The sequence below is a fragment of the Pelophylax lessonae genome, assembly GCF_965119305.1.
Source record: "Pelophylax lessonae genome assembly, chromosome: 12".
NCBI classification, from domain to species: domain Eukaryota; kingdom Metazoa; phylum Chordata; class Amphibia; order Anura; family Ranidae; genus Pelophylax; species Pelophylax lessonae.
The window spans coordinates 25,499,500-25,515,651 of record NC_138779.1 but is presented as its reverse complement, the minus strand read 5'-3'; the positions used below and the strand labels follow the sequence as shown (position 1 = coordinate 25,515,651).

The 16,152-nt window shown below is 44.6% G+C and overlaps 1 protein-coding gene across 4 annotated transcripts in view; it reads right to left on the bottom strand.

The window, feature by feature from the left end:
- The window catches only part of CLSTN1 (calsyntenin 1), a 191,454-nt gene that overhangs the window by 133,800 nt on the left and 41,502 nt on the right, over positions 1-16,152 (bottom strand). For all 4 annotated transcript variants that reach the window (XM_082274509.1, XM_082274511.1, XM_082274510.1 and 1 more), the window contains exon 2: positions 416-538. In XM_082274509.1, coding sequence (XP_082130635.1) covers positions 416-538 — 123 coding nt within the window. The remainder of the gene's footprint in view (positions 1-415; positions 539-16,152) is intronic.

Sequence of the window (16,152 nt, the reverse complement as noted above, 5' to 3'; positions counted from 1 at the left end):
GCCAGGGGCGAGGAAGCCATTGAGGCAGAACACTCGGCAGTCCAATGCGATTATTCAGCAATGAGGAGGCACAGCAGCCAAGGACTTGACGTGCGTGGATGGTATGCCAGGCTGGGAGCCAGCTTCATCACTGCCAATTAGCCAAGCTCTGCATCAAATACTCTCACTGTGTCCGGAGTCACAGGGGATCCAGGCCGAACATCAAAGACAATTGTTATGCAACAACGTGCAGAAAACACAGCAAGCAATTTAAAGTTAGCAAAAAAAAAAGACAAGGCTACAATGTATCTAATTTTATAAAACAGACAAAAATGCAACATCAGCTCAACACATCATTAGTTTATTTTACAATTTAGATAAACCATAAGAGGGAAAAAAAAGCCATCACAGAGCACAATATTGGGAAGGGTCATACCTGCATAACGTAGCGGTGCATCTTTGTCTAGCGCTATAAGAGGAGGGTCTAGCAAGACGGCATTGTCATTTTCCGTTACAATTCCATGATATGTGGTTTCAATCCATGGTTTATGCTTGTTAACTAAGAGAAAAAAAAAAAAAAAAAATTAAGACAAATTTATTTTTTAACAGCATTTAAAGTTGAATTATTTTCATACAGTTTAAAGTTATCAAAAATTTGCGCTAGATTGACATAAATGGCTCATATATCAAATGATCCCATAGATCTCTCATATCCCAAATAAACTGCTAGCATATGTATGCAGGATTACTAGCATAAAATAACAATGACAGAGAAAAGTGCAGCGCTCTAAAATCCAAAATCTAATAAGATTAAATCTTTAACCACTTCTGGACCGGAAGGATTTGCCCCCTTAATGACCAGGCCATATTTTGTGATTCGGCACTGCGTTACTTTAACGGACAATTGCACAGTCGTGCAATGCTGAACCTAATAAAACTGATGTCCTTTTTTTCCCCACAAACAGAGCTTTCTTTTGGTGGTATTTGATCACCTGTGTGATTTTTATTTTTTGCGCTATAAACAAAAAAAATAGCGACAATTCTGAAATAAAATATATTTTTTACTTTCTGCTATATAACATTCTCAAAAAAAAAAAAAAAAAATGTAAAAATCAAAATGTTTCGAGCTGCCTACGTGCGCCCGAGGTAGGTCTACATCGGTTCGCACAGGAGGGCCGCACTGCCGCAGTAAAAAAGGCAGCAGGCAGTCCGGAAGCGGTTAAACTTAGAAGGGTTGAGATCCAGAAAGAGCCACCACCAATACCGAACACGCTGCCTCTAACCCCAAATAGTGGACCTCCCGTAAAGAAAGTCAAATTTTTAGTAAAAAAAAAAAAAAAAATTGCAATAAGCGTATTTTGATTGGTTTGCGCAAAAGTTATCGCATCTACAAACTATGGGAAAGATTTATGTCATTTTTATTGTTTTTTTTTTTTACTAGTAATGGCCGCGATCTGAATATTTTAGTGAGACTGCAACATTGCGGCGGACAGATCAGACCCCTAACTGACATTTTTGGTTCTTTTGGGGGGACCAGTGACATTACTACAATAATCAGCGCTAAAAATATGCCCTGTTACTGTAATAATGACACTGGCAGGGAAGGGGTTAACATTGTGGGTGATCAAGGGGTTAAATGTGAGCCTAGGGGAGTGATTCTAACTGGGGGGGGGGGCGGGCGTGGTTTGTGAAATGATCATAGAGACCTGTGTTCCTATATAGAAGGATCACAGGGGCTCTATGATCATTGCAGGGAAAAGAACGGTCAGCTGTGTTTACAACAGCTGACTGTTCTCTCTCAGCGGGGAACGATCGCGGGTGTCAGAAGGCAATCCGAGTCGGCTTTCCCGCTGCCGAGTGGGGGCGGGAGCGCACCGATGCGCTCGCCCCCTAGCTGCCTATGTGCGCCCGACGTAGGTCTACATCGGTTCGCGCAGGAGGGCCGCACTGCCGCAGTAAAAAGGCGGCGGGCGGTCCGGAAGCGGTTAAACGTAGAAAGGTTGAGATCCAGAAAGAGCCAATACCAAACACGCTGCCTCTAACCACAAATAGTGGACCTCCCATAAAGAAAGTCAATATGGCATGATAATATCCTCAGCGATTGGAGCCCCAAACTCCATTCATTCCTCAGGAATCCTTTTCAGATAGCAAAGAATCATCTTCGTTCTTATTCAGAGGCTTTGGTGTCTCATAAATGCAGAAAAGGAACACTCATGGGGTAGTATGATCAAAGAAGCCAATTTTATTAAACGTAAATAGAGAACACATATCTCTTTTAGAGCAGGTTCACACTGGGGCGACTTGTCAGGCGAGGGTCGTCTGCCATAGATTAGCACAGGACCCGTTCTAATAGGAGCGACACAAGTCGCTCCGACTTAGAAAAAGGGTCCTGTACTACTTTGGGGCGACCTGGAGCGACTTGCATTGACTTCAATGATATGAAGTCCGTGCATGTCGCTCCGAGCGCGCACCGCGACTTCACAGGTCGCCCCGGCAAGTCGGGTCGCCCCTATGTGAACCGGCTCTTAAAAGGATAGGTTCATCTTTGTGAACATGTTACACCCATATTTAAAATGGAAAAAAAAAAAAAAACACAACTTGGTCAGCTAGACAACACCAATCAGAGCCTTGTCTACCCTGCAAACCATGAAAACCATGAAAAGAAAAAGAAGGGTTGTGCTCAAATTCTGGCAAACATTCTGATTTTTTTGACGCAGGTTGGCAATCACCCATGACTTGAGGGCATAGTGGAACACTTGTCAGTGAAACTCTGGCCCCGTTCACACAGGCTTTCCGATCCGGTACCTGGCAGTTTTTCAGGCGGATCTGATCGGATGCTCCATGCAGCCCTATGGAGCGGTAGATGTCAGCGGTGACATGTCCACTGACACCTGCTGCTATCCGATCCAATCCGGTTCATGAAAACCAGACGGATGGAAACCCTATTTTCCATCCGTCTGGAGGATCGGATGAAAAACGGACATGTGGTCTGTTTTCATCCGATCTCCCAAAGAGAAGAGCGGGGCTCTGACCGCTCCGTCTCTGCAAAGTAAGCCAAGACGGAGCTGTCATCCGCCTGCTCAGTCCCGAGTCCGCTGGGCGCACCGCCCGTGTGAAAGGGGCCTAAAGCACAGGTTTTATCCAACCATCCATTTTCTCTTGCTGGCTTTAAGACCTGGTTCACACCGAATCAGACTTTGAAATCGTGCGACTTCACTTAAAGAAGTCACACGATTTCAAAGCTGCATGTCAGTGCGACTTCAGGTGTGACTTGGCTGACATCTGTGTGACTTCATTCACAGATGTCAATGCAAATTGCACCTGAAGCCACCAAAAATAGTGCAGGAACTACTTTTTCATACCGGCGCGACACCACAAAGTCAGCGTCACACCCACCTGAACAGTTTCGTTGCCGACTATAGGGTGCGACTTATAGGATTTGGACCCAATTAATCACATGACAAGTTGCTCCGGTGTGAACGGGGGGCAAACGGTCTATTGTCTCATGCTGGCTAATCAGCCTCAAAGATTTATGACCCAACTGATGTTTAAATTCAAGACAGGTCAGTTTTTTTGAACGCTTTGGTAAAAAGAAGCCCAAAACATGTGCAGATGAATCAAACGATGAGTGTATAACATCTAATCAGGGGAACATGTGTGAACAGGCAGGAAACCGGAAATGTCAAAAGCCGACAAATAGGTAATATTTGCTGAAGGCTGAGTGGATTTGCTGCAAGGATTTGTAAAGTAATGGAAAAACAAACCCACCTGACACATCAAACAACTAACCATTGGCAATGATAAATGTAATGACTCAACCCCTCCCCCAGCAAACTCCCTAATGGAGCAATCCAGGTGCTCATCAAAGCACACTCACACCTAATACCACCCGCAAATATGGCCATTATGTCTTCATGTAGCAACAAACATCCCTAGTTATATATTCTATTCAAACTAAGATGGGGGTGTCTGTAGTCTGCACTGAATATACACATGCACACCATTTATTCTCCAATGGGGAAGAGGTGATGAGGGGTATGATCACTTTCCATAGATGGATAAATGGTCCATATAGTAACGTTGCAAAGGTATGTCACACACACACACACTATATTACAAAAACGCCTGCCTTTACACGCACATGAACTTTAATGGCATCCCATTCTTACTCTGTAGGGTTCAATATTGAGTTGGCCCACCCTTTGCAGCTATAATGGCTTCAACTCTTCTGGGAAGGCCGTCCACAAGGTTTAGGAGTGTCTATGGGAATGTTTGACCATTCTTCCATTTGTGAGGTCAGGCACTGATGTTGGCTCGCTGTCTCTGCTCCAATTCATCCCAAAAGGTGTCAGCAGATGTCATCCGCTAACGTCCGCAATCCCATAGACATACATTAAGGCTTCTTTCACACGGTCCGCCTCTGCAGGCGGATCCGTGTTGCTCAGCGGGGATTGATCCGCGATCCCCGCTGAGCCGGGCGGATGACAGCTCCGTCTCCGCTTGCAGAGCGGAGAGGGAGGTGTCTCAGCACCCGCTGCCCTCTATGGGGGATCGGAGGAGAGCGGACCGCTTGTCCGCTCTCATCAGATCCGCTCCGCTCCGATTACTGAACGGATGGAAAAATAGGGTTTCCATCCGTCCAGATTTCAGCACAGGATCGGATGCGGATGGCAGCGGAGGTGTCTCCGCTGACACCCGCTGCCCCATAGAGCTGCATGGAGGATTCGATCAGATCCGCCTAAAAAACTGACAGGCGGATCTGATCGGACCACCCGTGTGAAAGAGCCCTAAGTCTGTTTTTCATCCGCAAACGGATGGATGAAAAACAGACAGACAGACATACGGAACGGACCCTACAAAAGTGCATCCGTGTCAGTTTATTAAAAAAAATTAAAAAAAAAAAAAAAAAAGTGACTGAACGGATAAAAAAAAAAAAAAACGGAACTGTCTGTGTGAAAGGACCCTAAAAGTTCCCTTCACTGGAACTAAGTGGCCATGCCCAACCCCTGAAGAACAACCCAGTGGACAAAGCAAGGTCCATAAAGACATGGATGCGTGGGTTTGGGGTGGAGAAACCTGACGGGCCTGCACAGAGACCTGACCTCAACCCAATGAATTCATACCAAAGGTGTTCTGAGTGGAGACTGCGAGCCAGGCCTTCTCTCCAACATCAGTGTCTGACCTCACAAATGCGCTTCTGAAGAATGGTCAAATAATCCCATAGATACACTCCTAAGGCCCCTTTCACACATACGGTCCATTCAGTTCATCAGTTCAGTCACGTCAAAATGTTATCAGTTGTCATCCATTTTTTTTCATCAGTTGTCATCCATTTTTCGTCAGTTGTCATCCATTTTTCATCCGTTTTTCGTCAGTTGTTATCCGTTTTTCATCCGTTTTTACATAGAGATACATTGATGTCCGTTTTTCATCCGTCAACGGATGGCTGAAAAACAGGCAAACGGACAGCATGTGTGAAAGGGGCCTAAGGCTCCTTTTACACATACGGTTAGTTTGTCCCTTTTTTATCCATTCGTTGACGGATGAAAAACGGACATCAATGTATCTCTATGTAAAAACGGATGACAACGGATGATCATCAGTTAACATCCGTTTTCATCCGCTTCCGTCAATGTCTGGTTTTTTGAACGGATGAATGCCCTATTTTTCATCCGTCAAAAAAACGGATCGGATGAAAAACAGATGACAACGGACGGACAACGGACGGACAACGGACACATTTTGACGTGACTGAACTGATGAACTGAACAGACCGTATGTGTGAAAGGGGCCTTAACCTTGTGGGCAGCCTTCCCAGAAGAGTTGAAGCTGTTATAGCTGCAAAGGGTGGGCCAACTCAATATTGAACCCTACAGACTAAGACTGGGATGCCATTAAAGTTCATGTGTGTGTAAAGGCAGGCATCCCAATACTTATAGTAATATATAAACTGGTAATATAGTGTATCTACGCAAACAAACATTACTTAGCAATTTCTATTTTCTCTTCCACTTTGTATTGTTTAGTTCGTCAAACCTAATACTGAAAACTGATAAAAATGTACTGAAAGAAAAATAAAAATGACTTCAATGATGGGACTATTTCTGAATGGCTGACCACCAACTAATGTGCACTTTCTTGCATTAAATAGTAACTAATTAGCAGCCCTTCCAGAGATTAGTGCAGCCTCTGCTAGAGCCATTTGTAGCAGAGATCTTCCAGGGCCAAGCTAGTTGAACTATTTATCTGGAATAATCAGATTATCTGTGTTGTTGTATTTGCCCAATTGCAGCAATCAGACCCTATTAGAAGATAACCCCGTGATCTGGCGTCTTCCTCTACTCTGCAAACCAAAGTGCAATTCTATACTGTGGAGGCTTCTGGGAGTTTTGGAACATTCTGGGAAAGCCAGAAGTAAAAAAAAAAAAAAAAAAAAAAAAAAAAAACACACACAGATCTCTATGATCACAGGGCTTCTCTATGCATAATAAGAAGCAGAATGTGAGTTTAGGAGCTTTTGGCATTTTATTTGCCAAAGTTCCTAAATTCAACTCCATAAAAGCCTTTGTGTCCTGAATATTCAAATGCACCCATCACTCACTAACATGCAAAGATCTGAAGAGCAAAGTAGCTGACAGTCCCAGAAGCCCAACATTTGTCTTTGAATAAACTACAGTTTTTCATTTCAGATGAACTGTAGATTTAAATTGAAAGCATTTTTTTGGAGAAACTGAAAGCAATGATTGCTAATCACTTCTTAGTGGTGCACCGAAAATTCAGGACGCACTTGGCCAAGAACTGAAATGGACAGTTTCAAAATGTTTTAAAAAATAATGTGGCTGGCGATTTTGCACCGAAGTCAAGGGGAACGCAGTTTTGCACCAAAGTCAAGGGGGACGCAGTTTTGCACCAAAGTCAAGGGGGACGCAGTTTTGCACCAAAGTCAAGGGGGACGCAGTTTTGCACCAAAGTCAAGGGGAACGCAGTTTTGCACCAAAGTCAAGGGGAACGCAGTTTTGCACCAAAGTCAAGGGGAACGCAGTTTTGCACCAAAGTCAAGGGGAACGCAGCTTTGCACCAAAGTCAAGGGGAACGCAGATTTGCACCAAAGTCAAGGGGAACGCAGATTTGCACCAAAGTCAAGGGGAACGCAGATTTGCACCAAAGTCAAGGGGAACGCAGATTTGCACCAAAGTCAAGGGGAACGCAGATTTGCACCAAAGTCAAGGGGAACGCAGATTTGCACCAAAGTCAAGGGGAACGCAGATTTGCACCAAAGTCAAGGGGAACGCAGATTTGCACCGAAGTCAAGGGGAACGCAGTTTTGCACCGAAGTCAGGGGGACGCAGTTTTGCACCGAAGTCAGGGGGACGCAGTTTTGCACCGAAGTCAAGGAGAACGCAGTTTTGCACCGAAGTCAAGGAGAACGCAGTTTTGCACCGAAGTCAAGGAGAACGCAGTTTTGCACCGAAGTCAAGGGAACGTAGTTTTGCACTGAAGTCAATGGGATGCAATTTTGCACAGAAATCAGTGGAACATGCCATTATCTGCATATAATACATTAAGATAAAAAAAACATTCTGACTTTACAACCACTTTAAATTCTGTGACATGTAGTCACTATGCCCTGTGAGTGGCCCTGCTGTGTCACACATTTCACAGAGCCTGCCTTCTGAACTACAGAGGTGCTGAGAGGAGGAGTTTCAGGAGGCTGAGTCAGTACAGGAATACAATCTGTATGGCTGGATTTGCAACGCACAGACATCGCATGTGATTTGCACAGCAGTGCGGTGCAAATCGCATGCGATGTCTGACATCACATATGTGTGAACCAGCACTTAACCCTATAAAAACATCAATAAAAAAAATTTATATTTATATATATATATATATATATATATATATATATATATATATATATATATATATATATATATATATATAAAAATTTGACCCAAATCTAATATAGCTTCCCTATAAAGAGCACTCTCTCTATATACTGTGGTTTGGGTCCGTTCTGATTTAAATACCACAAGACTGAAATCCTGTGCTTATCTTCCGCTGCTTTTCACCGAGGAAGTCGGCCTAGAAGATGAAAGATTACATTTTGTTTTAAAATTCCAAACTAGCAATTTTATCTTTTTTCAGGATTACAGCTCCTCTTCACCACTGCAGTCAGATAAGCGAGAAGGAAGGAAAGCAAAGGCTCCATAATCAACACTTTCTGAACATTTCTTCCCCAGACATGAATTTGCAGCCCGAGAAATGTGCAATTTGGAGCCAATCGTTATTCTAAAGGCCCGTACACACGTACCGATCGTCGGCATACAAACGTCGGTGGACGAAGGATCTGCCGATTGTACGCGTGTTAGTATGGTGCCTCCGACAGATGTCTGCGCACAATCCGCGGACAAAAGTCTTTCGTGCAAACATGAAAATATTTGTATGCCGACACCAGAACGGACGATTGTTCGCCTGTCAGTACACAATTCGGCCGACAGACCGCAGATTTGCAAGACTGGGCATGCTCAGAAAATAGAAAACACAGGGAAAGTTAACCATTACATGACATCACTTCTGCAGTCGGCGGACAAAATTCTTGTGCTGTCCTTGTGCTGTCTTTGCACTTTTCAGCAGACACCGACATCCCGGGGAGAAAAGAGGAACATTTGTAAGCCGACCATCGGTACGTGTGTACGGGGCTTAAGAAAAACTGTGCGGATTTTATGTAAAGTAAAGCTAGCAAAACAACATCACTAGAGAAAAAATTAATAAATTAGGACTGGAATTTTTTACCGTTTTCCATGGTATAAACATTGTTATCACCTCTCTCCTTTGTGGTCATAAGGTGATCAGATGATTGCACACAATGCACATGTGTATGCCATGCTTTGTGCACATATAAAGTAGTGTATTCCTTTAATAATTACAAGCACTAAATTGTATAATTACAGAATCAGCCACAAGACTTGAGAGCACAGCCTGTGGCTAAGCGCCGGTTCACATTACCGCGACGCTACTTCGGGTGGCGACCTCCGAGGTCGCGGTGCGAGCAGCGCGCCGCGACCTCGGAGCGGCCGCCACGGGCTTCATAACATTGAAGTCTATGGCGGTCGCCTCCTGGTCGCCCCAAAGAAGCTCCGGACCCTTTTTCTAAGTCGGAGCGACTTGTGTCGCTCCTATTAGAACGGGTCCGCAGCTTCCCTATGGGAGGCGACCTGTCAGGCGACCAGGTCGCCTGACAGGTCGCCCCAGTGTGAACCGAGCCTTAATCCTTTATTTACCAAATATGTAATGTATAGACCCTATCTAAACAATCCATTAAGTTTCTCTGCAATAAAGGAAACCCAATGTAATAAACAACCTCGAAATGCTGCATCTCTTAGTATGCAAAAAAAAAAAAAAAAAAAGTAGATATTGGAATTAAATCTTGGTGTGCACTAGTAGAGCTGCACAATTATTCATTAAAAAAAAAATTGCGATCTCAATTCAACCCCCCGCCCCCCTCACGATCTTAATTCGGCATTTCCATAATTCCACTTCCACAATTTATACAGTGCAGAGTGTTCGCTGCTTACTCACAGCTGTCAAAAAAAAAAAAAAGAGCCTCAGCAAATGTTTATCAACATTTCTCAGGCTGGTTGATAACTATAAACATGTTTACAACATATCATTTCGTTCTTAGACTCCGTTCACACTGGGGCGAGTAGCTGTGGACCCGTTCTAATAGGAGCGACACAAGTCGCTCAGACTTAGAAAAAGGGTCCGGAGCTTCTTTGGGGCGACCCGGAGCGACCTGCATTGACTTCAATGATATGAAGTCGGTGCCGTTCGCTCCGAGGTCGCGGTGCAAGCTGCGCACCGCGACCTGTGAGGTCGCCCCGGCAAGTAGCGTCGCCCCAGTGTGAACGGGGTCTTATAGATCAGGGATATGCAAACTGTGGTTGTCTGACCCTCCCCTGCCCCTCTCCAACACTGGGGTCATGTTAGCTGAGTGATGGAGAGGAAAAACACTGGAATACTAGTCAGTACCAGTGTGCAAAAGTGTATCTGCTTTGGAAGAATAAATCACTTCTAATGTTGGGTGTTCTACACATGTCAATACTACCCCATTATGTAAAACTATTAGAATAGTTTTTTTACATTTTAGAATAGGGTGCCTTGAGATTGGCCATAATTTTAAAGGGTGCATTGACTAAAAAAAAGTTGAGAAACACTGGGCTAGCACATCAGTTAAAGCTTCACTCTCCCAATCAATAGGGACTATGCTTTCTGCTGCTAGCATTAGAGCCGGTTCACATTAGAGCGATCCGACTTGCCGGGGCGACCTCACAAGTCGCGGTGCGCTGCTCGCACCGCGACCTCGGAGCGGCCGGCACGGACTTCATAACATTAAAGTCTATGCAGGTCGCCGTAGGTCACCCCAAAGAAGCTCCGGACCCTTTTTCTAAGGCGGAGCGACTTGTGTCGCTCCTATTAGAACGGGTCCACAGCTTCTCTATGGCAGGCGACCTACGGCGACCTGTCAGGAGACCAGGTCGCCTGACAGGTCACCCCAGTGTGAACCGGCTCTTAGTAAATAAATGGGAAAGTTTATCATGTTTACATTTTATAAAAGAAGTAGAGCCAAAGCTCCTTTGGCTCTACTTCTCCTGTGGATCACAGGAGTGCAGTTCGTTCTGCACTTCTGTAAACCGTTTTCACAGCTGCGACAATGTAGGATCCGCCCACATGCCTGGACCGCCACCCGGCTCAGCCTCCCAGCAAGCCACTAAGGCTGGCCATACACTATACAATTTTCTTATTCCATTTCCTTTAGATTTACCTTAAACTATGTAGTGCAAGGGCCTGGCTCACTGCATACAAATTGAAAGTGTTTAGGTTTGACCCTATATTACATGGTTTTGGTAAATCTAAAGGAAAGTTGAACAGGAAAATTGTATAGTGTATGGCCAGCCTAAGAGAATAATGCGGCTGCTCCGCCCCCTCAATAGCCCAGTGCTCCGTTGCAGTGACTTACAGTCACCATCTCTCTGCTCGGGGAGCTCTGAGAACTGAGCGATCAGCTATGCTTGTAAGTTTGATTCTTTAACTTCTCTTTTAAACTTTTTATTTTACATTTCTTTAGTTACTTCCTGGTTTCCAGGCCTAAGCAAATTATGTCATATACCCCGAAAGTCTGGGAGGGGTTTTCTCAGCTAAGCACACCCTCCTGCATGCCTGAGCTAATAATAGCAGATAAATGGAAAATTCGACATGAATCATCTTCCCTTACTCAAGATGGCCACAGCCCGAAATGCTGGGGGGGTATCAAGGTGAATTTTTGTGCAAAATAAAGCATGGAGACATGCATTGATGAGGGAGTTTGCTTTGAATATTAAAAATGTAACTAAATACCGTTCTTGATCTGTAGTTTCCAGATGCAGTATAGTTCCCCTTTAGTCTTGTCTAGTTTTTTTCTTTTTCAGATGTGAATGTTGAACCACTTGCCGACCGCCCCATGCAGATTTACTGCGGTAGGGCGGCTTGGCTGCGCATAATCACGTAGATCGACGCGATTATGTACACGCAGTTTCAGCGTGGCACGCACACCCCAGAGCCGTGCTCCCACTGTGATTAGGCACAGCGGGAGGAGCGGGCGCGATCACCGTCGGCCTCCCGCGATCTTCAGCTAGAATGACAGAAGAGCTGTCTACCTATGTAAACAAAGCATGCGGCTCTTCTGTCAGAGAGGCACACAGAGATCATGCGATTCAGCAAAGCTGAATCACAGATCTCTCTCTGCCTCTGTCCAACCCATCCCCCCCACACAGTTAGTAAGCACAATAGGGAACACATTTAACCCCCTTGATCACCCCCCAGTGTTAACCCCTTCCCTGCCTGTGTCATTTATACAGCACTGATACTGTAAAAATTGAAGCTCTCAATCACAAGGCAATGGAAATCCCAAGAGGTTCCATCTCCCTCTGACACCGTCCTGTTACTTAATTGGCAGTGCGAGATTATTTATTTTTATTATTTTTATTTATTTCAGGTTCTTATATAGCACTGTCAATTTACACAGCGCTTTACATATACATTGCACATTCACATCAGTCCCTGCCCTCAAGGAGCTTACAATCTAAGGTCCTTAACTCACATTCATACATAGTAGGGCCAATTTTTATACAGGATCCAATTAACCTACCAGCATGTCTTTTGGAGTGTGGGAGGAAACCGGAGTACCCGGAGGAAACCCACGCAGACACAGGGAGAACATGCAAACTCCAGGCAGGTAGTGTCGTGGTTGGGATTCGAACCAGCAACCCTCTTGCTGCTAGGTGAAAGTGCTAACCATTACACCACTGTGCCGCCCATATGGAAAAGATCTTGGCTACTATAGGGTCGATGAAGAAGGTGTTCGAGGGTAGATGGAAAGTATGGTTAAAACATTCCAGATGCACAGTGGAGATCAATTAAGTAGAAAGGAACTGTATTGGGAATGGTATAACCAGAGGTTTGCTTTGGTTCTTGTTATGGCTGGATTGGGGCTGGAGGAGGGGGGAAGACGGGGGGGGGGGGGGTTCTCTCTCTTCATCGTTATTGGTTGTGACTATAAAATGGTTTAGGGGTATAGAGGAGAAGCCCTTAGGATATCAATGTCCTACTTGAATAATTAGGATTATTTTTGGATTATGGCCCTTTGAGTGTATATATTTTCTTATTCACGACATTGGCATGTTGTGTTGTATTGTTATTCTGAAAAATTATAAGAAATATTGAAATTATTTAGCACTGATTACTGTAGTAATGTCACTGGTCACCAAAAAATGTCAAATATGTCAGTTAGGGGTCCGATCTGTCTGCCGAAATGTCGCAGCTCCAATAAAAATCGCTGATTGCCGCCATTCCTAATAAAAAAAAAAAATAAATAATAAAAAGTCCATAAATCTATCCTGTAGTTTGTAAACGCTTTAACTTTTGCGCAAACCAATATACGCTTTTTGGGATTTTTTTTTTTATACCAGAAACATGTAGCAGAATACAAATTGGCCTAAACTGATTAAAAAAAAAATTTGATTTTTTACATTTTTTTTATGGGGAATGTTTTATAGCAGAAAGTAAAATATATTGGGTTTTTTCAAAATTGTTGCTCCTTTTTTGTTTATAGCGCAAAATCTAAAAACCGCAGAGGTGATCAAATACTACCAAAAGAAAGCTCTATTTGTGGGGGAAAAAAGGACATCAATTGTATTTGGGTACAGCGTCGCACGACCTCACAATTGTCAGTTAAAGAGCATGATGGGAAATGTAGCTCCAAAACATCTGGAGTGCCAAGGTTCACCATCACTGCTCTATAGTGTGTACTTCTCACTCCAGAGTCCCAAGTGTCTTTTCTTTTTTCTGCCTCCTGCCTCTGCTATCAGCATTGATCACTACAGACAAGTTTTTCTGACACCAAGAGGAAAAAAAGGTGACCGGGGAGGGAGCTCCAGCACACAGCCTGTGATTGACAGCCTCAGCTCGGTTCCTGTGTGTAGAGAGGTGTGTCCCTTCCCTCCAATCAGCTCTCCTTACTGAGCTCTGAAGAGTGTAACCTCAACTCACCGCCCCCCCTTTTTTCTCACAACGTAGACAAGCTTTATACATTTTGGATTTTGAATAGCTGTAGAGAAGACTGCAGATAAACAGGTACAACTTATGTAGGAGGCTGTGTTTCATCTCTGTGTGTCACCTGATGCATTGGGTATATGTAAGACCCCGTTCACACTGGGGCGACCTGTCAGGTGACCTGGTCGCCGTAGGTCTCCTGCCATAGAGAAGCTGTGGACCCGTTCTAATAGGAGCGACACAAGTCGCTCCGACTTAGAAAAAGGGTCCGGAGCTTCTTTGGGGCGACCCTGAGCGACCTGCATTGACTTCAATGATATGAAGTCCGTGCCGGCCGCTCCGAGGTTGCGGTGCGAGCTGCGCACCGCGACCTGTGAGGTCGCCCCAGCAAGTCGGATCGCTCATATGTGAACCGGCTCTAAGGGTTTACAACCACTTTGAAACCACAAACAATGAATTCAGTGTTTCGCTCTCGGCCAAACAAGGAAGAAGGAAGCAATAAAGAAGTCCCATTTACACAATTATAATTGATACTTCAGCTACATTATGTGGTAAGAGGATTTTTCATTAATATCAATGACAGAACAAAAAAAAAGGTCTTATTAGCACAAGAGCCATTTTTTATTATAACTATAACCAGTAGATTTCTAAGTGACACTTCAAAGTAGAAGGTAGAGAAATTGCCGCTTTAGATCATGTACAAAGTCTTTGGACTGTCACAGCTGGAAAGGCACTTTGTGCGTTCAGTGGTTTGAGGTCACATCTACAACAATCAAATGAGCTGAGTGCTATAATCACACAGTAACACAGAAGACATAAGAAGACAAATCCACAGGCACTGCAAACAGCCAAAGTGGTGCCTAATTAAAATCCCTTTACAAAAGTTTACTTTGAAGCCAACTGGTATTGGAGACGGTAAATTCACGTTTCGGGGGAAGCCAGATCTTAGAATCAGGCAGGAATATAAAGGTCGGGTCAGATTTTTTTTTTAGCTAACAATCTATTGTTCCTCAAAACAAAGGCACAAAAAGTGTGTTGGTGGAGTACTGGACCCGCTGATCAGTGAAAGATAGGCTTAGTATACAGTTCTTACAGGCAGCTCTCTGTCAGCTAGTATATAAAACGAACGCAGCACAGGTTTGAACTCGACCCCTTTCACACGGGCCTTGCACCCGACAAGAGTCTGTTCTGCTCAGCGGGGGATAAATCCGTCGATCTCCGCTGAGCAGGAGGATGACAACTCCATCTCCGCTCTGTGTGCAGAGACAGAGCTGTCAGATTCCCGCTCTCGTCTATGGTGAGATCAGATGAGAACGGACTAGCTGTCTGTTCTCATCCGATCCGATCCTCCAGACAGATGGAAAATAGGGTTTCCATTCGTTCGGATTTCACGGACAGGATCGGATTGTATAGCAGCAGGTGTCAGTAGAGAGGTCTCCGCTGACATCTGCTGCTCCATAGGGCTGCATGGAGCATCCGATCCAGTCCGCCTTAAAAACAGACAGACTGATTGGATTGAATTGAATTGCCCCATGTGAAAGGGGCCTTAGGGGCAGAAGAGTTCAATTTTTTCTTAAAAGACAGAGGATATGGCCAATGCCTCTGAGGGGGCTCACAACTCCCCCTTTATCAGGGCTTGTGCGCTGGCAGTTATGCAGGTGTACAGAACAGCAAGAAATATAAAATGAGGATTGGGGATGCTGCAAGTGGCCTGTCTGACAGCCTTGATTGTCACCCAAATAACTGCAGGCACACAAGCCCTAAAGAAAAGCGAGTTGTGAGCCCCAAAAAACGTGTTGGCTATATCCTCTAACCCAGCGGTCCTCAACCTACCTGATACCAGGGACCTACCTCATGGAAGACAATCCCTGCACGGGAGGGGAGGTGTGCGCAGAGCCCAATTGTCACCCGCTTACCAATATGGTCTTTATAGGAGTCTCCACAAGTGCGCTTAGCCTTAGTCTGTATTACAACCAGGCCCCCCAGCTCCAGACACATACAGGCCAGGCTAACATGTACTTAAATAGTTAATGGCTGTGCTAATCCCCCTTCTTTATACCTAGCACGCTGGGTGCTGCACTGATAGGAAACACAGCACATCAGCGCTTAGTTCCGTGGTCTACAGCAGCCTTTTTCAACAAGGGTGCCTTGAGGTTTTTTTCAGGGGTGCCTTGGAAAAATGCCTAAAAATTGCCCAAAAAACATATACAAGCCAGCAGGTGGAAGACTCCTGCCTTTTAGTTACACAAAGCCACAGGTTTTTATTCTGCACCATTTCACCCTTCCAGCCACCGGCATCCTAACAACCAGTGATGTCATCAGTGTTGATAAGGATGTCCTTGTTTGACCCTCCCCTGCCCCTCTCCATCAGCACTGGGATCACATTAACTGACCGGGAGAAACTGGGGTGAGAGAGAGAAACACTGGAATAGTAGTTGGTGATAGTGTGCAAAAGTGTATTTGCTTTGTAAGAATAAATCTCTAATGTTGGGTGTCCTACTGTCCTATGTGTGCCGCATTATGTAAAACTATTAGAATAGTTTTTACATTTTAGAATAGGGTGCCTCGATTTTGCAGTTGCAT